General features: G+C 64.6%; 2 protein-coding genes across 2 annotated transcripts; both read right to left on the bottom strand.

Moving 5' to 3' along the window:
• Positions 1-3,913: 3,913 nt before the first annotated feature.
• On the bottom strand, positions 3,914-16,531 carry LOC119091033 (proline-rich protein 12). Its single transcript, XM_037213753.1, has 14 exons — positions 16,518-16,531; positions 15,980-16,095; positions 15,359-15,398; positions 14,815-14,879; positions 13,897-14,201; positions 13,303-13,446; positions 12,693-12,804; positions 11,667-11,832; positions 10,679-10,926; positions 9,113-9,282; positions 7,571-8,269; positions 6,830-6,947; positions 5,869-5,976; positions 3,914-4,537 (listed from the first exon to the last, which is right to left on the bottom strand). The coding sequence occupies exons 1-14, from the start codon at positions 16,529-16,531 to the stop codon at positions 4,494-4,496; spliced, it is 2,349 nt and encodes a 782-aa protein (XP_037069648.1). The 3' UTR covers positions 3,914-4,493.
• Positions 16,532-17,699: 1,168 nt separating this feature from the next.
• On the bottom strand, positions 17,700-24,286 carry LOC119091032 (uncharacterized). The gene is made up of 7 exons (XM_037213752.1): positions 24,228-24,286; positions 22,110-22,208; positions 21,630-21,806; positions 20,100-20,299; positions 18,739-18,880; positions 18,166-18,278; positions 17,700-17,722 (listed from the first exon to the last, which is right to left on the bottom strand). Exons 2-7 carry the CDS (start codon positions 22,193-22,195, stop codon positions 17,700-17,702), a joined length of 741 nt encoding a protein of 246 aa, XP_037069647.1. The 5' UTR covers positions 22,196-22,208; positions 24,228-24,286.

Here is a 24,286-nt window from a genome sequence, read left to right as displayed (position 1 = left end):
AACATCCGTTTCTTGCGCCGATCACGCGCTAGGATGTCGGCGACTTTGCGTTATTCCCACCCTGAGGTCCGCTTCTGTCCCGCGCTGGTCGACGCCTGCGGCTGAAGCCCCCAACAGCGTCAAGTAGGACCCTGCCTCTCATCGCAACCCTGGTTTATGTGACGGCCACCAAACGTATTCACCTGCTGAGCCTCGTGAAACGGTCACAAGTTTGTGGGATAGGCTCCACTGCGTGAGGAGAACCGACCATAGCAAGGCTATCTAACGTTCTTAGTTGGTAAAGCAAAAGCCAGCTCGAGCAACGCTTCGTCGAACAGAGCAGAGACGGTCGCCAGTGCGAAGACATGTCTCAGGAGGAGACGGCGCGCTCCCGGTCCGCGCTGGATCCGCCCACGTCCGGTGACTCCGGCGCCCTCGGTAACCCGTCCACCGGGCTGGAGCGCTCCTCTTCAGCTAATGGCAACGCCGCGCCGCTGCCAGCGCCTTCCAACGCGCCGACGGTCGCCGCCAACGCCTCGGCGGTCGCCTCCAGCGCGCCGCTGGTCGAATCCGACGCGCCGCTGGTCGAATCCAATGCACCGTTGATTGCCTCCAACACGCCATCGGTCGCCTCCAACGCGTCGTCGGTCACTTCTAACGCGTCGTCGGTTACCTCAAACGAGCCGGTGGTCGCCTCCAACGCGCCGCTGGCCACCTCCAACGCGCCGCTGGTCGCCCCCAACGCGCCGCTGGCCGCCTCCAACGCGTCGTCGGTCACTTCTAACGCGTCGTCGGTCACTTCTAACGCGTCGTCGGTCACTTCTAACGCGTCGTCGGCCTCCTACAACGCGCCGCTGGTCGCCCCCTACGCGCCGCTGGTCACCTCTAACGCGCCGCTGGTCGCCTCCAACGCGCCGCTGGTCGCCCCCAACACGCCACTGGTCTCCTCCAATGCGCCGCTGGTCGCCTCCAATGCGCCGCTCGTCGCCTCCAACGCGCCGCTGGTCGGCCCCAACGCGCCACTGGTCTCCTCCAACGCGCCGCTGGTCGCCTCCAACGCACCGCTGGTCGCCCCCAACGCGCCGTCGGTCGTCTTCAGCGCTCCCGTGGTCGCCTCGGAAGAGCCGTCTCGCACGCCCGGCGCCACGCCGTCGCCGCCGCCTCCTCCGGCAACGCGCCCGCCCGCGCCGGCCGCCAAGTCACGCGTCATACGCTGGCGCTACAACGTCGCCACAGCGAAGGCGCTGGTGGGCTCGCACTCGGCGGCGCTCCTGGCGGCGCTGGCGCTGCTCGGCCTGGTCGCCCACGACCGTTTCATGCTGTTCTGGCAAGAAGGCGTCGCGCGCCAGCGGACGTGGGAGCGGCCGGACGACCACTGGCTCGAGGTGGCGTTATGCTTCGGACCGCGCCTGCCCGCCGGCGCGCTGGGCAGTCTAGCGCCGCACGCCGTCGACGACGCAGCCAGCTACCAGCGCCTGTTCGGCGCGCGCTTCCCGTGGCACCAATCGCCGTACGCGCTTGTGGGGCCGCCCGTGTCGTCGACGGCGGGCGCCATGGAGATGATACGAATGGGCATCGACGGTCAGCAGCCTCGCAACATGGAGATGGCTTTCCTGTTCCGCTACTCGGTCTGCACCAACTTCTCGGTGAAAGCCAGCAGCGGGACGGCACCCGGCGCCGACGCCGTCTTCGAGCTCACTATAGCGCCCGTGGACCGGGAACAGCTGCTGGACGGCGTGGCGGCCAGCTTCGTCGACGTGTTCGCCTACGTGGCCGGCGAGTTCAGCGAGTTTGCACTCGTCTCGGACCTGGTGCCGTTCCGCACGGATCTGAGGGAGCCGCTGGAGCTGCGCCTACAGGCGGAGCGCAAGGAGTGGATGTCGCCCACGCGGCACGGCTGCAGCTGGAGCGGCGACGAGCCGGGCGCGCACGTCAACTGCCTGACGTGGTGCCTGGCACGCAGTCTGCTGCGCGCCGCCGGCTGCACCATGCCCTGGATGGACGCGCTGGTGTTCAACATGACGGCCGTGCGCATGCTGCGACTCGCCAAGGGGCACATTCCGCACATGTTGAACCGCAACGTCGCCTTCCTCACGGCGGAGACGGCCTACCCGTGGATGACGGAGTTCGTCGGCGTGCGGCCGTGCTCTTCGGCCGCCGAGTTTAACGAGTCGTTTCGCGCGCGCGGCAGCCACATACATGCCGGACGCGGCGGCGCTGGACCCGGCCGCGGCGCGCTGCCGCCGGGTCTGCCCGCCAGCCTGCCGCCAGCACCGGATGCGCCTGGTGCCGGCCGGTAGGGCGCTGCACCAGGACGAACGCGGGGCCGCTCCAGCGACATCCTGCTGCGCCTGCTGCTGCCCGCCGGCCTGACAGTGATCCGCGAGAACTGGCTGTACGGCGTCGACCAGGCGGCCGTGGACGCCGGCGGGCTGCTCGCCTTCCTCCTCGGCCTCTCGCTGCTCGGTCTGCACGACCGCTGCTTCGCGGCCGTGGACTGGCTGCTGTGCACGGCCGGACTGGTGCAGGCCGGCGCACCGCGCGCCCCGGCGGGCCCCAACCTGGGCCGAGCGGCGCGGCCGCGCCGGCGACGGCCGAAGCGCGGCGCGAGCGACGGCCGCACCGGCGCCGTGACCGCCCCGTCCGGCTGAAAGTGCGGCGCGACACAAGGTGACGGCCGCCAGCATCGTGCGTGTGCGCATTCGGGGTGGTCGGAAAGGTGCCACAGCAACGTGGCCCAGTCCGCTTCGGACGTGCCCATGTTGATGTTCGTGTGCATGCCGTATGGATTGTGTAGCGTGTGATGGCGTCGGTGTCTCGGACGGAGCGGTGCTGGGTTGAGGGCGTGATGGTGCGAGCGATGCTGTACACACATCCAATGTTCATCACAGCTGAGTTACCTCACTGAAACAATATGCGTGGTTTGAGCTCGCCTGTGCACTTATTACGTCCGGAAATGACGTGGACCACCACGGCTCCATCTGAATCCGCTGCTGGCAGCTATATCCAGCACATATCAACAGGTTCCAACGACGCGATCGCCGAGCCATGGGAGTGACGCTAACCACCAGCTCCGCCAGCCTCGAGTGCGGCTTCACCAGTGTCCAAGCCACCAGCTCCGCCAGCCTCGAGTACGGCTTCACCAGTGCCCAAGCCACCAGCTCCGCCAGCCTCGAGTGCGGCTTCACCAGTGCCCAAGCCACCAGCTCCGCCAGCCTCGAATGCGGCTTCACCAGTGTCCAAGCCACCAGCTCCGCCAGCCTAGAGTGCGGCTTCACCAGTGTCCAAGCCACCAGCTCCGCCAGCCTCGAGTGCGGCTTCACCAGTGCCCAAGTTAAGCACGCCCGTCCACCAGTGCGGCCCGGGACGCTGCCTCGCTCCCCGCCCCGCCCCCTCCCCCCCTCCCCAGCCTCCCTATCGCCAACCTGCGGCCTCGAGAAGACCACAAGGCACACACGGCCGGCCGCGCCACTCGCTGGCGCCAGTGCGGACCGCGTACGCACCAGACGCCGCAGAAAAAACATGGCTGACTGTATTTCGTCACTGCCGCGGCAAAATACATATGGGCGCCGCCGAACACGCATACCAGCCACTGCCACCCGAGCGCCACACGGCACACACGAGCGCCACGGGGGCGCCTCAGCACGGCCGGCGCCGGGCCGCTGATGACGTGCCCGCCGGCCGACACGTGCAGGGTATGATTGGGCCGCTGTGGCCGACACGAGTATGAACGAAGTGCTGCCGCTGTCCCTGACGCCCCGGAGCGGGGCCGGCGCCACACCGGGCACGAAAGCGTCTCCACGAATACTGAGGGTGCGCCAGCGACGGCCGCGGGCCGCGCCTCCCCGCAGGGTCGGCTCTCCCCCCCCCCCTCCCTCCCCTCCCCCCAGCGAATCATCCCACCCTCCATGGGTGCCCCCTCCCCTCCCCTCCCTGGAGTCATCACCTCCCCGCGGCGTGTGGTCCGCCAGTCCGCAGCTGTGGGCCCCGGCTCGCTACCGCGAGAGCCGCTGGCGACGCGTCGCCAGCCGGCTCCAGTCCGAGCGTAGCTGACGACCCGCTCCTCCCAACAGGCTGATATAACAGGGCGACGCGAGGTAGCGCTCCCGGTACCAGAGGCGCCCGCCGCGTCGACACGCCAAAAACCTGACCATGCTTCACGTTGGCCACACAGGAAGTCGTGCCGTACGCGCACTCGTGAACAGCCCACGCCACGCTGACGACGAGTGGGCGGCATCGCCGCTGTACGGGACGGGCGTCCAGCACCAGCGTCGTCCTGGAGGTACGCGGCAGCGCTGAGTCCGCGTCCAGCACCACCGCCGTCCTGGAGATACGCGGCAGCGCTGGGTCCGTGTCCAGCACCAGCGCCGTCTTGGAGTCCGCGTCCAGCACCAGCGCCGTCCTGGAGATACGCGGCAGCGCTGGGCCCGCGTCCAACACCAACGCCGTCTTGGAGTCCGCGTCCAGCGCCAGCGCCGTACTGGAGCCCCCGGCAGCGCTGGGCCCGCGCGCGGCTACTGCTCGGCGCTGGTCTCCGCCTCCAGTCCCTCGGCCATCACTGCCGACAGGCGGGCGGGGTCAGCGCGGCCAACGGCGGCGGCCGCTGTGGGTGCCGGCTCGACAGGGCCCGACGTCGAGCGCGCCAACGACAGCCGATTCGAGACGACCGGGACTGCGCCCGCCGCTGCCCAGGGGCCGTGCGGCGCTTCAGTTTGTCCATCATACCCAAACACCAGTCTCCCCAAAGCTCGCTTATCACCACAGACACAGACAGGGCAGTTCAGCACCTCGCTCCCCCTCCCCTAAGCAGAACAATGCAAGCAACATAGCGACTGCAGCGCTGCACACAAAGAATGACTTTGAAAAGCCTGACCCTCCCCCTCCCCTCCCCCCCTGTTAACAGCCTGGCGCGGCCTCTGGACAGAGGCCCGCTGGTTCGTCTACCGCCGTTGGGCGGGCGGCGTCAGTCCGCTCAGGTGGTGACCCCGCGGGTCAGGGCCGGAGCGGCGACCCGACCAGGCAGATCAGCTGCTGCCCGCGCTTCCCCGGCGACCTGGTGACCTCGTCAGCTCCGGTGAGGTCATTAGACCCGGCTCGCCGCCGCGGGGCCGCCCTGGGCTATCACAACACGACGCCATGGCGCTGCCAGCTGCTGTGACTGCGACGCATGAGATTGCAAGCCGCTATGATTGCGACGCATGGGATTGCCAGCCGCTGTGACTGCGACGCATGGGATTGCTAGCCGCTGTGATCGCGACGCATGGGATTACCAGTCGTTGTGATTGCGGTGGGGGCGGTGTGGCAGACTTCCGCCGCTCGGGCGCCACGGAGACGGATATTTAGGTCTCGCTCACGTGCCTTCTGATCCACCGCGCGTTGCCCCGCCCCGCGCTCAAAATCGGCCAATCAGCACCGAGCCCGATAGCCCCCCCAGGCAACGCAAATCGGGTGGTCAGGTCAGGTAAAAACCAATGGGACAGGCAGGTCAGACTGCAAGAGTTCGCGGTCAAAGGGCAATGCATTAGTAGCAGGGGAAGTGTGGGGGCGCGCAAACGGCAGGTCCCCCGAGGAGACGGAGGTCCGATGGCATGAATTCGCAGCGACTTCCCAGCACCCAACTGGACGGATGTCGCCGCACGCCATGCTCCAACAGTAACAGCGCTACAACCACACAGACCCAAGCGCCGTGCCAGGGAGACAAAGCGGCATGACCTGACGGCAACGGCACCGCCACCCACAGCACCACTATCACGCCCCGGTGGTGGCATCACCACGGTCATCAGTGACAGCGCCACGGCCCGGCGGACCACGGCCACGGCGCTGCAGCCCGCGGCCACTGGCCGACGCGCGCCGGCGACCGGGCGGCGGGCGGCGGCCGATGACGCTGACCTGGGTCATCCAGCATGTCCAGGTCGCCGAGGTCGGCGATGACGGCCGTGCCGTCCGCCAGCACGATCCGCACGCGGCCCGAGCTGTCCACGCCCTCCACCGACTCGGCTGCCGAGGTCACGAGAGGTCAGCGGGGGTCACGACAGGTCAGCATGGGTCATGAACAGCCATCGGGGTAATAAGAGGTCAGCGCGGGTCACAGGAGGGTCACCAGACCAGATGGGTTTGGTGACCCATTGGGTGACCCGATAGATGGGTCACCAGAGGTCAGCGGGTCAGGAGAGGTCAGCGGGGGTCACTGGGGAACGACAGGTCGGTAGGGGGCAGGAAGTCAGCACAGGCCAACGGACGTCAATAGAGGTCACTGGAGATCATCAGAGGTCAATAGGTCACCAGCAGAGGTCACTGTCAGCGGCATGCCCACCCGGCTTACTGTGCGCGGTCCAAATCAGGCCACGTGATCAGCTCGATCGTTTTCAGCAGAAATGGGCGGGAGGGGGACGGGGAGGGGGTGGCGCCCTCGGACCTCCCACCACGAGGGCAGCACAGCACGGTAATGCAAAAGCGACAGGCAGGCACCGCGACTCCCGGGGCTATGCAACTTCACATATGCCTCACTTGTGTAACAAAGAAGACGATGCGATGAATAGGGAGAATGCAACACGGCATGCCATAAAATTCGCCGGGGGCCACAAAAACGTCAATAGTCAAGTGCACTTCCTGCCCTGTTTTCTTCCACCACACAGGATGCGCGTGTGAAACTCGGCGGTCAATGAGAGCGGCAGTCGGAATTGCGCGAACTTACCAAAGGCAATACAACTTGCCTTGCATTAGCATTATTTTCATTACTCATTAGGCAGCATCACTGCTTAGCGTGGCTGCGGGATGATACAGTCATGCAACAACACGAAGCACGGCCGTTCGCAACGTGAGCAAGGTATCGCTACAAATCCAGACTCACCAGGGACCTCCGTCGCCGATGCCACACTGCCATCATCGGCGCTCGACGTGAACTCGTCCCTCTCCGGGCGGCCGTTAGATGGCGGTGACTGCGCATCGCCACCGCCTTTGGTCGTGACCTGCGACCGAATCCACACAATCACCGCACCCGCAAAACAGTTGCATGCCGCTGGCCGCGCCACGCGGCGCGCAGCTGCCATTACGGTGGCCACAACGGCTGCGGAGCATCGGCTGACGCGCGACTCCCGCCAGCCACCGCTGAACACCGCTGTCTGACATCGATCCCTGCAGTGCGTGAACGGGCCCGAACCTAGCGCCTCGATGGCGCACGACTCCCGCCAGCCGCCGCTGGACATCGCTGTCTGACATCGATCCCTGCACAGGGCGTGAACGGGCCCGAACCTAGCGCCTCGACAACAGCGATCACAACACGACTCCCTGCGGGTGCGGATCCCAGCCGTACCGTCTTTCCTTCCGCGTGACGAAGCTGGGCGGCAGCAGCCCGCTGCCAGACATCCGTTCCCATGTTATTCTCTAACTCACAAAGCTGGGGACGTTGCCAGCGCCACGCCCTGGTGCCGGTAGGACAACAGCCCTAGCCCCATGACAACGCCACCCACCTATCTCGATACAGAGGCAACTATCCGCATCGGTTAACCACAGCTTGTGCTTCCGCGCTCGTCGCTCAGCCCCGCGAGCCCCGCCCCTCCCCCACCGGCGCGGGCCGTGCCGATCCCCGTACCTGCTGAGCGGCCGCTTGTTTGCTCTCGCTCTCGCAGATATGCGCCAGCAGATCCAGGTCAGTGCGCTGCGGCGGCGGCGGCGGCTCCTGCTCCGGCGGCGGCTCCCGCTCCGGCGGCGGCTCCCGCTCCGGCGGCGGCTCTCGCTCGGTGGGCGGATCAGACTCCTTCTTTGACTCCGCCTTCAGTTCCGGCGCTGGCTCTTGCTCCGGCGCAGTCTTTCTTTCTGGCACCAGCTCTGGTTCCGGCGCAGACTCTTTTTGCGGCACCACCTCTGGTTCCGGAGCAGACTCCATCTCCGGCACCGGCTCTTGCTCTGGCGCAGACTCCATTTCCGGCACCGGCTCTGGCTCCGGCGCAGACACCATCTCCGGCACCGGCTCTGGCTCCGGCGCAGACACCATCTCCGGCACCGGCTCTGGCTTCGGCGCAGACTCCATCTCCGGCACTGGCTCTGGCTTCGACGCAGACTCCATCTCCGGCGCCGGCTCTTGGTCTGGCGCAGACTCCATCTCCGGCACTGGCTCTGGCTCCGGCGCAGACTCCATCTCCGGCATCGGCTCTGGCTCCGGCGTCGGCCCCACCTCCGGCACCGGGTCTGGTTGCGATGCTGCTTTCGAGTCGGGCGAACGCTTCGGCTCCTGTTCTGAGTCTGAGTCTGAGTTTGAATCTGAGTCTGAGTCTGAGTCTGAACTGGAGGCCTGGCGGGCGAGAGAGAGAGTAAGCTACATGTCGTGGCAGCCCTTCTGGGCCGACCCGACCCGGGTGGCACGCCCGCGCAACAGACGGTCGGCTGCCCCACACATCGCCGACCAGACGGCCGGCTACCTCACACAGCGCCGACCACGACGCGGGTTCAGCCGGGCCATACACTTGACAGCAGATGTCACGTGAGATGTGGTCATGTTTGGGCAGCCGGGCGATAAAGCGGACCTCGGCAGGGCTCTGTATGGAGCTCTCAACCACGGGCCCTCAAAAACGGCGGAGACTCAAACAGCGTACCCTCTCCACTACATCCTAGCGTATCCTCTCCACTATAGTGTCCCATCAGCCTCGCCGGCCGAACACAAGCCATGGTCTCCCGCGGTCACGGCGTGGTGACAGCCGCGAAACGAACCAAGGGGGGAGGCAATACGCAAATAGCCATCACACCTGGCCACAGCCAGTATGCGGTGTATTTTCAGTATCTCGGTGCTCACTCGGCTGCGGACTGAAGTGCATCAGATGCCTCCCGGCTGGACTGGTCTCGCCCGTCGCTCGCTCCCTGACTACAGCGGACACCTGCACCGAGCCCAGCTCGAATGTCGGCGGGGTCCCACACCTCCCCGAATATCAGCGGTGTCTCACACACCTCCGAGCGTCAGTGGTGCCCCACACCTCCGAGTGTCAGTGGTGCCCCACACCTGCCCGATTGTCAGCGAGGCGGACTGTGACACAGAGCTGCGCGCAGACCTGAGCGGAGCTCTATGGCCCAGCGGTGCGCGCTTCCCACCGCCGGGCGGGCCGCTCCCCATCCCCTCCCTACCAGGCGGCGGCGCTCCCACCTGCAGGTCGTCCTCTAGCGACACGAAGCGCGGCAGGGCGCGGTCGGCCGGCGTGTCCGGGTCGAAGATGGAGGGCGGCCCGGCGGCGGCGGCGGCGGCCGACTCCGTCTGCTCCAGCATCAGCCGCTCCAGGATAGTCAGCTCCTGCCGGCCCTGACCGGTCCGTCGCCCTGCAACCGGTCGCGGCCGTCAGGCTGGGTCAGGCGCCGCCCCGGTCACGGCTGTCAGAACGAGCCAGGCGCCGCCCCGGTCACGGCCGTCAGGCTGGGTCAGGCGCCGCCCCGGTCACGGCCGTCAGGCTGGGTCAGGCGCCGCCCCGGTCACGGCTGCCAGGCTGGGTCAGGCGCCGCCCCGGTCACGGCCGTCAGGCTGGGTCAGGCGCCGCCCCGGTCACGGCCGTCAGGCTGGGTCCGGCGCCGCCCCCGGTCACGGCCGTCAGGCTGGGTCAGGCGCCGCCCCGGTCACGGCCGTCAGGCTGGGTCAGGCGCCGCCCGGTCACGGCTGCCAGGCTGGGTCAGGCGCCGCCCCGGTCACGGCCGTCAGGCTGGGTCAGGCGCCGCCCCGGTCACGGCCGTCAGGCTGGGTCCGGCGCCGCCCCGGTCACGGCCGTCAGGCTGGGTCAGGCGCCGCCCCCGGTCACGGCCGTCAGGCTGGGTCAGGCGCCGCCCCGGTCACGGCTGCCAGGCTGGGTCAGGCGCCGCCCCGGTCACGGCCGTCAGGCTGGGTCAGGCGCCGCCCCGGTCACGGCCGTCAGGCTGGGTCAGGCGCCGCCCCGGTCACGGCCGTCAGGCTGGGTCAGGCGCCGCCCCGGTCACGGCCGTCAGGCTGGGTCAGGCGCCGCCCCGGTCACGGCTGCCAGGCTGGGTCAGGCGCCGCCCCGGTCACGGCCGTCAGGCTGGGTCAGGCGCCGCCCCGGTCACGGCCGTCAGGCTGGGTCAGGCGCCGCCCCGGTCACGGCCGTCAGGCTGGGTCAGGCGCCGCCCCGGTCGCGGCCGTCAGGCTGGGTCAGGCGCCGCCCCGGTCACGGCCGTCAGGCTGGGTCCGGCGCCGCCCCCGCTCACGCCACCGAAGTCGGAGAGCGCGCCCGGACGGGGCAACAACTGCTGCGTTTGCACAGGGGAATGGCCAGGCTCCTGGCTGGATGTTCGACTAGAAAATTACTAGATGTCTGTTTAAATGATGGCTAGATGTCTAACCACACGTCTGACTACATAGCTGATTTGATGTCAGGGTCACGTCCAGTCCATGGCCGATTATCACAAAACGCATTTCGAGTCTCATCACAGAGTAAAATACAGGTTACAAACCAACGAGACCAGGCACGCTTTGGTTGCGTGCCCCCCACCCATTCCTCTGCCCACCCCATCCACGGGCGCTGCCCGAAGCACGGCGGGTGGCGAGCGTACCCACAATGGAACATCCACATACATGCAGTGGGCCCGCAACTAAAGGCACTAAGGCAATTCATCTCACAAGGCATTTACTGTACTACTTGCCCTTGCCAAATGAAACGCACGCACACGCGCGCGCACACGCACACGCGCGCGCGCGCGCACGCACACACACCAAGAGAGGGGTGCTGAGCAGCCCTTGCGTCGCTCCTCCGTCCGTCCAGCTGGCCGTTGGTGGCCGCCCGCTCGCGGCCCGGCTGGTCCGGTCGGCCGGCGCCGCTCGGCTCGGCGGGGCGGCGCCGCTCGGTCGGCGTCGGCGCCGGCGCCGGCAAGAACGGCGGCAGCCGGCGCACATACTTGACGGCGCAGTGCACGCGCAGCGGCTGCAGCAGGTCGCGCGCGTCCGCCAGGCCCGCCCGCTTGCTGCCGGCCAGAGGAGAACACGGCTCAGTGGCGCCGCCACGCGCCTACAGCCGGCCCTGTGAGGGCGCTCAGAGGCCCCGTCGTCGGCATGCAAACAAAAACGCCTCCTCAAAAGCGGTGATCATCGCGCAGTGAATCCTAGCGGGACTCAGAATCAGTGAAGAAATGCTGGAATGATGTTACAGGGGTTTACATATAGTAGCGAACCCACAAGTAGCGAACAGGTTTGCGTAGCAGGACCCGTCCCATGCGTTGCTGCAAAGGATCGGAGGTTCCCATCAGCAGCACTCATGTCTGCTCAGCCAAACCAGATCTGAGCCACACCAGATCGCTCAGCCACACCAGATCGCTGAACCACACCAGATCGCTCAGCCACACCAGATCGCTCAGCCACACCAGATCGCTTAGCCAAACCAGATCGCTGAACCACACCGGATCGCTCAGCCACACCAGATCCTGAACCTCAGTAGCCTGGCGTGACCTTGAGATCGAACGGGTTGGGTTCCGCTGCCATCGCGGACAGTCCCGCTGACTGCACCTTCCACTCACCGACCGGTGCCCCGTAATACCGACCACCCCCGGCATCGACAACACGGACGTCACACCGGTCGGCAGGCGACTGATCAACACGCCGCGCCTTCCCCAGCAAAGTCGGCCCGGCCCGGTCAGCCCCGGCCGGCGCCTCTCCGGCCACTGGCGTCGCCCGGGCTCGCGCCGCGGCCCGCGCCAGCTCCACTGACCGCGTGGTCTTGGCCAGCTCGCGCAGGCTGCCGTCCTTCTCGCGGATCTTGGGCACCACGTTGACCTTGACGGTGCCCCAGCGCGTGTCGAGGTCGAGCGTGCGCGTCTGCTGCGCGCCCTCGAACGTCTGCACCACCGGCGGCAGCACCATGATCACCGGCTTGCCTGCCGAGCCGGGCACGGACGCCGCCGGTCAGCTGTCTGAACACGGGCGTCCGGGCGGCGGCTGGACACGCGCCCGCGGCTGGGCACCACTCCGGACGCTGGCACATCATATAGCTTACGTGCATCACTTAGGTCACGTGCACAGTCTTGGTCACGGGCAACATCCAAAACAAAAACACCACCTAGGTCAAGGGCATCATCTAGGTGAACGGCATCACCTAGGCCAAGGACATCACCCAGGTCAAGGGGATCACCTAGGTCAAGGGCATCATATAGGTCAAGGGGATAACCTAGGTCAGGGGCATCACCTAGGTCAAGGGCATCGCCTAGGCAAAGGGCATCACCTAGGTCAGGGGCATCACCTAGGTCAAGGGTATCACCTAAGTCAGGGGCATCGCCTAGGTAAAGGGCATCACCTATGTCAAGAGTATCACATCGGCGCCGGCTGGGCTGGCGTGCGGCTGCTGATCGCCTGGACTGACTGGCACACTTGACTGGGCTGGAGCATCGCGCCGAACATTTGGGCAGCGCCTGACCATTCTCAGCCGGGCGAACGGAGAACCGAAACAGGGACACTCGTGACGATCTCCGATCATCCATCAGCCACGTCAGCCGGCTGAGAACGGTCTCAGAACATAGCCCTGGCCGAATTCAGCCGGTAATGTTGGAGCCAGTGCTGGCACTGTTGACGCCCCGCCGAAGCACAAGACGTGCCGATGCGGCGCCACTGGGGCGCCCAGCCCGCCGAAATCAACATCTGGCTGAACACGGTGAGGACCGCGCGACCCCGCACCGTGTCCGAGACAGCCGACTAACGGCAGCGGCTGCGGTGATGAGTACGCCGCGACCAGACCACCCACCGTTCTCCTTCTGGTACTCTCCCTCGTCCGAGCCGTCCTCCTCCTCTTCCTCCTCCTCTTCGTCCTCCTCCTCATCCTCGTGTTCTCCCTCGGTGGGATCGCGCTCCGACTCCTGAGGACAGCGCGCGGGTGTCCGGCTCTAGTGCGGCCAGTCAGCCGCATTGCAGACAGGGACAGGCTGGGGGGAGAGGGCAGGACGACCTCGGACGGGCCCTGGTCCGTACACTGGAGAACCTTGACCCGCCAGTCACGGCCGCAGCCACGCCTCACTAATTAACACGACACGCTGCTGTCCGCCGGGAGCCGATAACGGAGATGTGCGGTGTCGCCGAGAAATGTCACCACCATAAGCCGGTCTCACACACAGCTGAGGGTCTGACTGCCGCCAGGCGCAAGCTATCGGGCCTGTGCAAAGCAAGCCGCCTACCTACGTAATTGCCAACTGTCAGGAGTATCATTAAGCCAACAGTCGCTCACAAAACCCTCCCAGCGCCGGGGCTACAGCAGTGAGGGGCTCTTCCGGGGCGCGCCGGACGCTGAACCCCGAGCCGAGCTCGCTCCGCCTCCCTGCCAAGGCGGCCCCACCGCTCCGCCCGCCCGCTGTCCTCACCTCCGCGGGGCGCGGCTCGGCCGGCGGCGCCTCCACCAGCAGAGGCTTCTGCGGCCGCGGCCGCGGCGCTGTCTGGCCGGCCGGCCGCGTTGGCTTGCGCTTCTTCAGCACCGAGAAACAGTCGCCCGCGCGGCGCCGCCTCCGCTTCCGCGGCGGCCGCAGCGCGGCGGTCTGAGCCGGCGGCGGCGGCGGCGGCGGCTGAGCGATGCTGCGGCCGTCCGGCAGCCGCTGCAGCTGCACCACGGCGCGCACCCTCTCACTGAGGCTGGACGAGCGCCGCGCCGCCGACTCCGGCTCCGGCGGCTCCTCCGCCGCCGCCGCCGCCGGCTCCGGAGCGCCCGCGGGCGGTGACACCGCAGCGGCGGCGGCGGCGGCGGCGGCGGCGGCCCGCTCCGCCTCGGCCTGACGCCGCGCCTGCCTCCTCCGCTCACGCTCTGCCTGCCAGCGCTCCCGCCGCTCCTCCCTGCGCCACAGGCTGGCGAGCGCGGCGCGCGCCGCCGCCAACTGCGCCTCCACGCGCGCCGCGTCCACACGCGGCGTGTAACGAACCAGCGCGCAGCCGGCGCGACAGCCAGGCGCGTGCGCCGCCGCCACCAGCGCGCCGGCCGCGAAGCCGGTGAACTCCGGGTCGTCGGTGTCCGAGGGCGGCATGTCGGCCCGCGGCGCGCGGCCGGCCCGCCGCTGCATGGCGTCTGTCATGAGCACCACGTGACCGCCGATGGTGGCAGGACGCGGCCGCTTGGCGGCCGGCGACGGCGACGGCGAATGTCGCTTGGTGGTCGTCGGCGGCGCCGGTAGCGGTGGCGGGGAAGGTGGGGAAGGTGGGGAAGGCGGTGACGATGGCGGCGACGGCGGAGCCGGGGCAGCGACCGGCCAGCCGAGCGTCGGCACCGGAGACGCTGTCGGAGGGGCGGCGTCAGCAGGAAGCGGTCGAAGCGATGGCGCACGCGGGCAGCTCAAGCGCGTCTGGCCATGGCGAGACGTGCTGTGGCGTCCGAACTAGAACCAGGCATGCGGCGAAAGTGCCCCCAAAGAGCCTTCCCGACACCATACGCCCTATGTTCTAAGCCTAAAATAGGCTGGAATGCGTGAAGCTATCATAGCTAAATACCGGCCTTTATACCGGCCTTTTACCGCTTTGGGACGGAAAACCGGCTGTCGAGCCTGAGCTGAGAACCCGTCATAAGGGCGTACACAGTCCGGCAGTGAAACGCCCGGAGTCACGCTACCGCAGCCACGCCCCCGTCCTCTTCACTGCCTCCGGACCAGCGGGGCAGCGGAGGACAGGCCGCAGCCATCCCCCCCGTCCTCACCACTACCTCTAGACCAGCGGGGCAGCGGAGGACAGGCCGCAGCCGTGCCCCCGTCCTCTCCACTACCTCCGGACCAGCGGGGCAGCGGAGGACAGGCCGCAGCCGTGCCCCCGTCCTCTCCACTACCTCCGGACCAGCGGGGCAGCGGAGGACAGGCCGCCCCGGGCCAGAGACCGGCCGGCGCCGGTCGTCGGCTCACCTTTAGCGGGGCTGACGATCAGGTTGGGCTTACGGTGGAGCGGCGGCGCGGCGGGCGGCACCGGCCTGCGGGGGCGGGGATCACGGTCGTCAGCACGCGGCGCCGGCCACCTCGACGCCGGCCCCACCAGCAGCGGCCGGCCGACACACAGCCCGGCGGGCGCCTCAAGCCGTGACTCCACAGTCCAGGCTCAGAGTGTAGTGCCCGGTCAGAGTGCAGAGCCGGAGCCCACGCCAGCGGCCCGCTTGGAGACAGATTCAACAGGCCCACGACGCAGCCCGCTGTCCGCTCCTCTCCGCCTTGCCACTCCACAGAGTCAGGATAGGCCCAACATGGCATCGCGGCGAACGCGACGCGCCCACCGCTCCCAATGACCCGGCCGCGGTCTTTGCCGCAGGAAAGCAACTGCCCTCTCCCCGTCCGATGGCAGTCACCAACAAGCCGGCAGCAGGCGTCCACAACGGTCCCGACCGGCGGCGCTGGCCCGTGGTCTGTCCAGCACACGTGGCCGTCGACCGGTGGGGGCTGGAGCCGCCGTTCTCACCTGAGGCCGGGCGCGGCGGTCGGCGCTGCCGTCCCGTCTCCTGCCGGAGCGGAGGTCGGTCTTTATCTAGCTCGGGCGCGCCGCCCTCCTAGCCGCACCACCCGACACTCAGCTGCACGCACACGGCGCCCGCCACACTCCACAGTCGAAGGCGGTGGCGGCAGAGCCACGGGCGAGGCCAGGCCAGGCCGGCCGACCTCGCTCCCGCACAGCTGCGGCTGTGCCACTGACCATCGGTCGAGTGTGCCCCGCTGAGGGATACCGACACAGACACAGACACGGAAGCAGGCAGGGACACGGACAGAGTGACAGGAACATGGACGCCGACAGTGGAAGGGACAAGGGACACAGGCACGGACAAGGACAGCATGGACAGGGCAGACACGAACACGGGCACGGGCAAGGACACGGACACAGGCATGGACCCGGGCAGATGAGACAAACACAGGCTCAGAAAGGGACACCACGGATAGCGGCGGGGACAAGAACAGTGAGATGGACATAGACTGGGACTTGGACTACGGCGTAAAGACACAGACGGTGCGGAAAAGAGTGGACTGGGACGCGACCCCCTCCCCCCCTCTCCTCCCCCCTATACGGCCGCCACAGCTGGACACCCACCGGAGCAGCGCTTCAGTTTTGGCGGCCGCCCTCTCTTGGCCGGCGGTCGGGGGCTGGCGGCCGGCACAGCGCGGGGTGGCCCGGCCGGCGGCGCGGCACGGACGGCAGGCGGCGACCTGGTGACACCGCCCGTCAGGTCAGGCCACTTAAGGTCCACTCCGAATGATCAGGTCAGGGTAGGTCACGTCTATCAGATCAGATCAGGTCGGGTCAGTCAGCAACAACGGCCCGTGAAGCCCTATCCCCAATCCTCGGACGCGCCATGACCCGGGAGACAGAGCAGTGACGCACACCACACGTCCTTCTCAAGTCACAGTCTACCGCCGGCCACTCCGCACAACGGCCAGCGGGAGCGATGACATCACCCCGCACAACGGCCAGCCGGACTGATGACGTCACCCCGCACAACGGCCAGTGGGGCTGATGACGTCACCCCGTACAACGGCCAGCGGGACTGAGGACGCAGGGCAGCAGCACCAGCACGAGATTCCGGCTAGAGCGGAGCGACGCTGTCGACCGAGTCCCGCCAGGCCGCCACTGACTAACGGGCATCGGTCGAACCGCGCACTGGCGCCGGCCGCCGGCGCGGTTCGAACAGCTGTCGTCCTTCCTCCCCTCAAACTTACCACGGCAGCACTGGAGAAGACTGGGACAGCTCTGCGTGGGGAATGGGTACATGTCACTGCCTTTTGGCCCACCAAGGCCTGCTATTCGATTACCATGACCGGAATGACGCAAACAAATCACTTGACTTGTACCGATCGCTAATGGTTTTAAATGGACGGAAAACCTCCTGTAATATCAGCCTGTTTCAGATGGCCAATAAGGCGATGCATTCTGACCAATCCGAAACGTCGTAATGGTCAAACGCCTTAGCTGCTGTCAAAAACTTTCGATGGACTCACATGGACACAATACCACAGCACATCCTTACCTATCAGAAGCATAGCCACAAAAAAAAAATGTTTATCCCAACGACGACAAACAATCGGAAACAAGATAAGCACACGGCTCGTTAATGCTGACGCCACAACAAAACCAGGAAACGACGCGATCGCGGCTAGCCCCAGCGGCGCGCCACCGGCCGTGACCTCATCAGTGACGTCACTGACCTGACTTGACCTTGGCCGGTGCGCGCCTCTTCTGTGCGGTGGCGGGCGAGCCGGCCGGCCGGCTGCCGTCCCCCTTCGCGTCGGCGGCGACCCTGCGTGCAGCGCGGGCGTCAGTGGGCGGCGCGCCGGGGGCCGACCAACAGCTGACGGCCAGGCCAGGGTTCGCGGCCGAGCTGGCGTTGTCCGACGCCTCTTCAGGGAACACGACGGGGCGCCGGACAGCACGATACAGACCCGGAGCCGCAGCAGCGTCCTGGCCCCACGCTAAGGGTCTTGTGGTTGCTGTATATGTGTCTGTGTATGCGTGGTTATTGTGGCCACAAACAGGAGCCTCAGCCTCCCCTCCACCTCCCCACCGCTTTGCTGAGTGCCCCTTCAGCCGTTCTCAGTTGACCGTGTCCATCCGTGACGTCCTCCGGAAGGGACGGTCCCTGCCCGAGAGCAGTCCTCCAGGTCGTCCACTGCTGTCGTCAGTACTCCCCATCCTTACCCAATCATGTAGTTCTCCTGGGCCAACCCAACCTCCCCCCTCCTAAGAATGCTCCTCAGCACTCCCCAATTCTGCTACCCTCTGGAACGTCGCCCCAGCAATGCCGCCTCCTCTCTGCTCAGCAGTGTCCCGCCTCCTCCCCTGCAGCCAGCCCCTCTCCGTCGCCTCGGTCCCGCCTCCTCTGCAGCCAGCCCCTCCCCGTCGCCTTGGTCCCGCCTCCTCCTCTGCAGCCAGCCCCTCCCCGTCGCCTCGGTCCCGCCTCCTCCTCTGCAGCCGCTCCTCCCCGTCGCCTCGGTCCCGCCTCCTCCTCTGCAGCCAGCCCCTCCCCGTCGGCCCGGTCCCGCCTCCTCCTCTGCAGCCGCTCCTTCCCGTCGGCCCGGTCCCGCCTCCTCCTCTGCAGCCGCTCCTCCCCGTCGGCCCGGTCCCGCCTCCTCCTCTAAAGCCGCTCCTCCCCGTCGGCCCGGTCCCGCCTCCTCCTCTGCAGCCAGCCCCTCCCCGTCGCCCCGGTCCGCCTCACCTGCCGTGTCCGTTGCTGCCGTCGCCGGCGCCGCCCAGCAGCCGGTCGCAGAGTGCCGGGTCGGAGCCGGCCGCCAGCTGACGCCGCTGCGGCTCGGTCAGCGCCGCCCAGCGCCGCTCGAACCGCGCCAGCATCGGCCCGCAGTCCAGGTTCGCACGCGGCTCCCACGTGTTGTCGCCGCTGCCGCACGTGCGCCGCCCGTCACATGGCGTCAGACATGTGGCCAAAGCCACACCGAGCCGGACACGTGGCGCACGGTAACAGGACACGCACGCGGCGGCAGGAGGGGGGGGGGGGGGGGTCAGTGGCAATGAATTGGTGTCCCAGGACGAGTCAAAAGCCATGATCACTTCCCATCCACTGGCCGGAGGCGGCGAGCCAGCCAAGACAGTGCAGCACCGCAACAGACGCACTACCGGAGAACTACAAAACAATCAACAATTCCACGGGATAGCACCGAGTCTACAGCACGTAAAAGCAGAGATATCGACGCACCGTACCGACCTAACGCCCGGCCGCGCTCTCACCAACATATCAACGCCGTCCCGCACCCATCCCCGTCGCTGACGCTCCATGGTCAAGCTCCAGCTCCAGCTCTAGCTCCAGCCCCAGCTCCAGCCCCAGCTCCATCCCCACTCACTGTCCGAAGCCGCACCACTTGATGAGGAACTCGTCGCCGCCTGCGACGCGGCGCCGCGCCATGATGCGGTCCACCTCGTACAGCACCTCCTGGTCGTCGTCGGCGGCGGCGGCGGCCGACGGAGGCGCGGCGCTGGCGTCGCCTGCCGGCGGGCGCACGCGTCAGAGCCAGCCGTGCTCTGCCGGGCCGGCGACAGGCACGCGCCGCGAGACCGGCGGTCGCGGCACGGGCGGCGCGTCCCGGCCAGATGGGGGCGGGGGGGGGGGGGGGTCGCGTCGGGTTTAGCGCCGGGCGCGTGACGGATCTGTGCACGTGGGGACTGAGCGTGCCGCCCAGGCTCAACAGACAATCGGTCGGAAGAGCGCGTTCGGGAGGACGCTTCGAGTAAGTGGCGGCCAGAGACAGCGCCCGACCATACGCTATGAAGGAGGAAGACGGCTGAGCACGGCGAACTCCCAGACTGCAGCGGGCCGGAAACATTCCTAAGTGAACACCAAAAAATACTCCTGTAGCCATGAGCAGAGCCGGAGGCGTGGAGCACTCGCGTAGCATATCTCATAGATCGCTTTATCCTTGTCTAGCCAGAACTTCCTAGCATACCGCGAGTCCGGTACTTTCAGCTCATTCTGCCACCTGGTGGTACGACGTGTGGTTTGCGGGCACCGGTCCATGCGTGCATCGAAAGACATCCGCGGCTGGCGGCAGGGACAGCACCGAGCGGTTTGGATTCTAACCCAGTGCGTCTTGGCAGGGACAGCACCGAGTGGTTTGGATTCTAACTCAGTGCGACTTGGCAGGGACAGCACCGAGTGGTTTGGATTCTAACCCAGCGCGTCGAACTTCCCCGCCAAGAACAGGTACTTTCACAGTGCCAGTGGGTACCATGGCACTGAATGACACGCCGAAAATTGCATTCGCTATTCGACAAATGGGCAAGGAGAAACCATGGGACAGGTTACAGCGCGTAGGTGATGGGGCCTCGAGTCACGCCACTGGCGGGAACTCTGCGAGCGACTCTCCCCCAGGCGGCGCCCGACCAATGATCCGCAGGTCTTCCAGAACCCGCCGCAGCCACGGCCCAAGCCAGCACACTGCATCCTCATCATCCTCATCATTAGCATCGGCATCATCGTAATCATCACCATCGTCTTAATCACCGTCCACATCATTACCAGCATCATCATCATCATATCACCGTTATCACCATCATCACCGTTTTATCTCTTTGGCAAACGGCACGAATCAGTCACGTAATCATGTGGAATGTCAGCTAATGCCAAATACAACCCACACGATCACCACCGTCCTCGTCCTCGCCTCGTCACCATCGCCCCCGTCGCCGTCACGGCGTCGGCGCTTACCGGCGGCGGGTCGGGCGGGCGCCGGCAGCCGCCTCCACCTGTTGACGCGCTGCTGAAGCACGCCCCTGGCGACGGCGAGGAACTCGTCGGTGGGCTGGCCGGGCAGGCGGCTGATGCGGCCCTGCAGACGGGCCCACTGCCGCTCGAACCAGCCCACCCACTGCTGCCACGACTCGCGCTCCAGCACCACCCGCTCGGCCCTGCGGAGGGGGGCGGCGTCGGCCGCGGCGTCAGCGTCGCACACCGCCCGGCTCGTCTCTGTACAGGGCAGTGGGGCAGCGCTGGGGAGCTGGCGTCACGGCGGCCGGCGGGAGGGGTCACATGGAGAGACCGGCGCGGGGAAGGCAGGGTGGTGGAGTGGTCAGATGGAGGGGTCAGGTGGAGTGGTCAGATGGAGTGGTCAGGTGGAAAGGTCAGGTGGAGTGGTCAGGTGGAGTGGCCAGGTAGAGGGGTCAGGTGGAGGGGTCGGGTGGAGTGGTCAGGTGGAGTGGTCAGGTGGAAAGGTCAGGTGGAGTGGTCAGGTGGAGTGGTCAGGTGGAGGGGTCAGGTGGAGTGGTCAGGTGGAGTGGTCAGGTGGAGTGGTCAGGTGGAGTGGCCAGGTAGAGCAGTCAGGTAGAGCAGTTGGGTGGAGTGGTCAGAAGTGGTCACGTGGAGTGCTCAGGAGAAGTGGCCAGATGGAGGGGCCAGAGTCAGGTGGAATGATCAGGTGGAGGGGTCAGAGGATTTCAGGAATAGGGTGGGCTCTGGTGGTGCTGTATACACTCAAGTGCGGACATAGCGACATAACACTGCGCGCCTATGGTAATGATTGAGGTATCAGGGCTCATCGACCACTAACGTCACTTTGACGCCTACGTGACGCCACTGCGGTCAGTGCCCCACAGCTCACCAAGTCGCCAACGCAGCACAAAACAGCTGTTTTTTCTCAAACAACTGTAGTACACAACTGCACCCACACACAACATACAGCAAGGCTGCCGGTAACCCAGCGCCGCTCCTGTGGCCGGTCTGCGGCCTCCCTGCCAGCCCTCCCGCTCCCTGCCGGTCCTCCCGCTCCTTGCCGGTCCTCCCGCTCCCTGCCGGTCCTCCCGCTCCCCGTCGGTCCCCCCGCTCCCTATCGGTCCTCCCGCTCCCGGCCAGTCCTTCCGCTCCCTGCCAGCCCTCCCGCTCCCTGCCGGTCCTCCCGCTCCTTGCCGGTCCTCCCGCTCCCTGCCGGTCCTCCCGCTCCCTGTCGGTCCTCCCGCTCCCTGTCGGTCCTCCCGCTCCCTATCGGTCCTCCCGCTCCCTGCCGGTCCTCCCGCTCCCTATCGGTCCTCCCGCTCCCTGCCGGTCCTCCCGCTCCCGGCCGGTCCTTCCGCTCCCTGCCGGTCCTCCCGCTCCCTGCCGGTGCTCCCGCTCCCTGCCGGTCCTCCCGCTCCCAGCCGGTCCTTCCGCTCCTTGCCGGTGCTCCCGCTCCCGGCCGGTCCTCCCGCTCCCTGCCGGCTCACCCGCTCCCTGGCGCCTCCCCAGCGGCAGACCGCCCCGACCGACCTCTTCTTGCCGATGTGCGGCAAGAACCAGCGCATGAGCACGCGCACAGAGTCGCGGTTCAGCTCCCAGCCTAGCTCGATCAGCTGAACGAGGCCGCTGGCAAACACGCACTCCTCGGGCGGCGTCAGCAGGCGGCGCGTGGCGCGCAGCCACTCCGCCTGCGACGCCAGCAGCTCCCTGAAGGTCAGGTCAGAGGTCAGGTCAGGTCAGGCCAGGTGGACACCGTCGACATGATGGGGCATCAGTGCTCTGCACTATCACACACGAACATCAGACCAGGCACGTGTGGAGCGAGTTTCACCAGCCAGCATCAATAACACGGCGGAGAAATAAAATCTGATGTTAATCATGCTGAGACCCACAACCACGTCTGCCACTTTACATCATAACCACATAATGCTACACTATGCTTACACCCTAACATTCTCCCAGGCCATCATGAACAGATAATGTCAATGTGGAAGCTAGCAGTGATCTTACTTGGCCGAGACTTTGCAGACCGCGGCAGCTTTGTCCACAGGCTGACCACTCTTCACCATGCTCAGGGCACGCATCATGGATGACATGCCTGACAGCCCCCTGAGGAAAGCACAGTGTGTGAGCTAACATTATGGCACCACTGAATGGCTTCAAAGCTTATTGACGCCATTTTTCCCTGCCAGGAAATGGTGCCAGCAGCGTGAGGCATTGCTAAGGCTTTGACATTACCGGCTTAATTTGCCTAATTTGGCAGCCAAAAAGTCAACTTGTCAGAAAGGATGTTGCATTCATATTTAAAAACACCTTAACTAACTCAAACAGTCTAAAGACAGCTACTTGACATGTTGCAATATGAGTGAAAGAGGTTCCAGTAGTATAACATGCGACTGGGGTTTCAAAGGCCACATGCTATTGTTATGATGCTACTTTCAAGCTTTTTAAGAAGGTTTACCTCAGCACAATGGCCAAGTGCCACCCTACGTTATTATTCTGTCTGGATCCATGCAGCAAAATCTGGCATCTGTGGCTAGAAACAATGCTGTCATGTGCTGTGCTCCATGCTTATAGCCCAGATAAGCATTAACTGTATAATTTGCAGTAACATAGCTTTAATTCATTCTAAAAACCGTACATAATTATTTACAAACTTTGAAGTTGCCACATCATCATTTCCATGTGCATCAGGCATGCAACATGTCTACCATACAAAATTGGCATCCTGGATGACTCATGCAAGCAGGCAACCAGTGCCTCCTGTCAGCTTTAGTACAAGCAGCTTTGGCTTTCCATATGTGGCATTATCACTGGGTTATCTAGCATTATCTTGTGACACACTCAGCACCTGAGGCTATGCAGTGTTGTCTGCCTCTCACTCCAATGGCAAAGCAAGAAAGGGAGTTGGCCCACACTGCTGGTGTTCTTGAAGTGTGGCAAGTATACCACACTACTGACATCCCCACTTGCAATTTATATACTTCATAACTGTGAGCTCCATGAAGGTGCCACAATTTATGCATATAGACAGCCAATTTTTCAATGACTTTTTGCAGAGGTAATTTCAGACAAAATGCTCTAAAAATAGTTCATGTTAGAAAAATCAAAGATTCTGAGCAAATTTATCTGTGTCAGAGTTCAGAGCACAAAAACTTTAGACTCAGCACACCAATGTTGTAAATGCTTTGGCACAATAGATCATTTCTTTGCTGAGCTTGAAGCAGAGCCTCTGTTGGGCTGAATCCCAAGGAGACCAACAAAAGAAAATTCCAAGGCACTGATACTGCTGGGTTGAGGGGCCCCCTGATAGGCATAATCCTGGGAAAATGGATTTAAATTCCAGGTAATGATTATTTGGGCTTTAAAATGTGCCAACTGCTCTGGACATATCTCATGTATCATGTCAAAAATGAGAGCCCAGATGGCGGGCCACACTCATCAGCTTGACCTCATTTGATAATGGAAGGTCTCCAATCAGAGGCACCTTATTCAAGCTTGCAAGCTAGTAAGATGTACATGGGGAGCAGTGTACATGGCAAACAGCACTGTGTTTATCAATCTGCTGCCTGTGCCACTAGAATAATGTTATATAGAATATCTTGAAAACTAAGGAAACACAGATAAAACAGAAAATATATGATCCTTAAATCTTCTTCAAAATAATCACATGTTTGGGTTCAGGGAATTTGGTTTCATGCCATTCAATCTACACCTTGAAATAAGTGCTACTGGTAAACACAGAATTTAGCCTTATGCAGGTTCTTCTCCCATCATCACATTTGCACCTTGGGAATGAGACACAATATTTAAATTATGCACAAGACACTGATATGCATCAAGAAACATGTACAAATCACCAGCCACAAATAATCATAGGTGGTGGATTATGACAGGGAAAATTCCTTAAATGTACAACTGCTTAGGCTACAATAATTTTGCACCCATCCCCAGCAGCCTTATGTCAAGGTCAATCAGAAAAATGATTTATTTAGACAATCTGATTAGATTTTGAGGCAACAAACACAGGTGTCGCAACGTCACAGCCAGAACACTAACACCCATTCTGAGTAAATCGTAGCACTGAAACAACAAAAAGCCAGTAAAATATTCGTACGTAGGTAATACCTGCTGTCCGCAGGCGACCCCTCCGCGCCCCACGCAAGCTATAGACTCATCGACTGCGG

The sequence above is a fragment of the Pollicipes pollicipes genome, unplaced genomic scaffold (genome assembly GCF_011947565.3).
Source record: "Pollicipes pollicipes isolate AB1234 unplaced genomic scaffold, Ppol_2.1 Scaffold_3216;HRSCAF=3773_pilon_pilon_pilon, whole genome shotgun sequence".
Classification (NCBI taxonomy): domain Eukaryota; kingdom Metazoa; phylum Arthropoda; class Thecostraca; order Pollicipedomorpha; family Pollicipedidae; genus Pollicipes; species Pollicipes pollicipes.
Note: the sequence above shows the minus strand (reverse complement) of the source record. Positions and strands in the feature narration are given on the sequence as shown.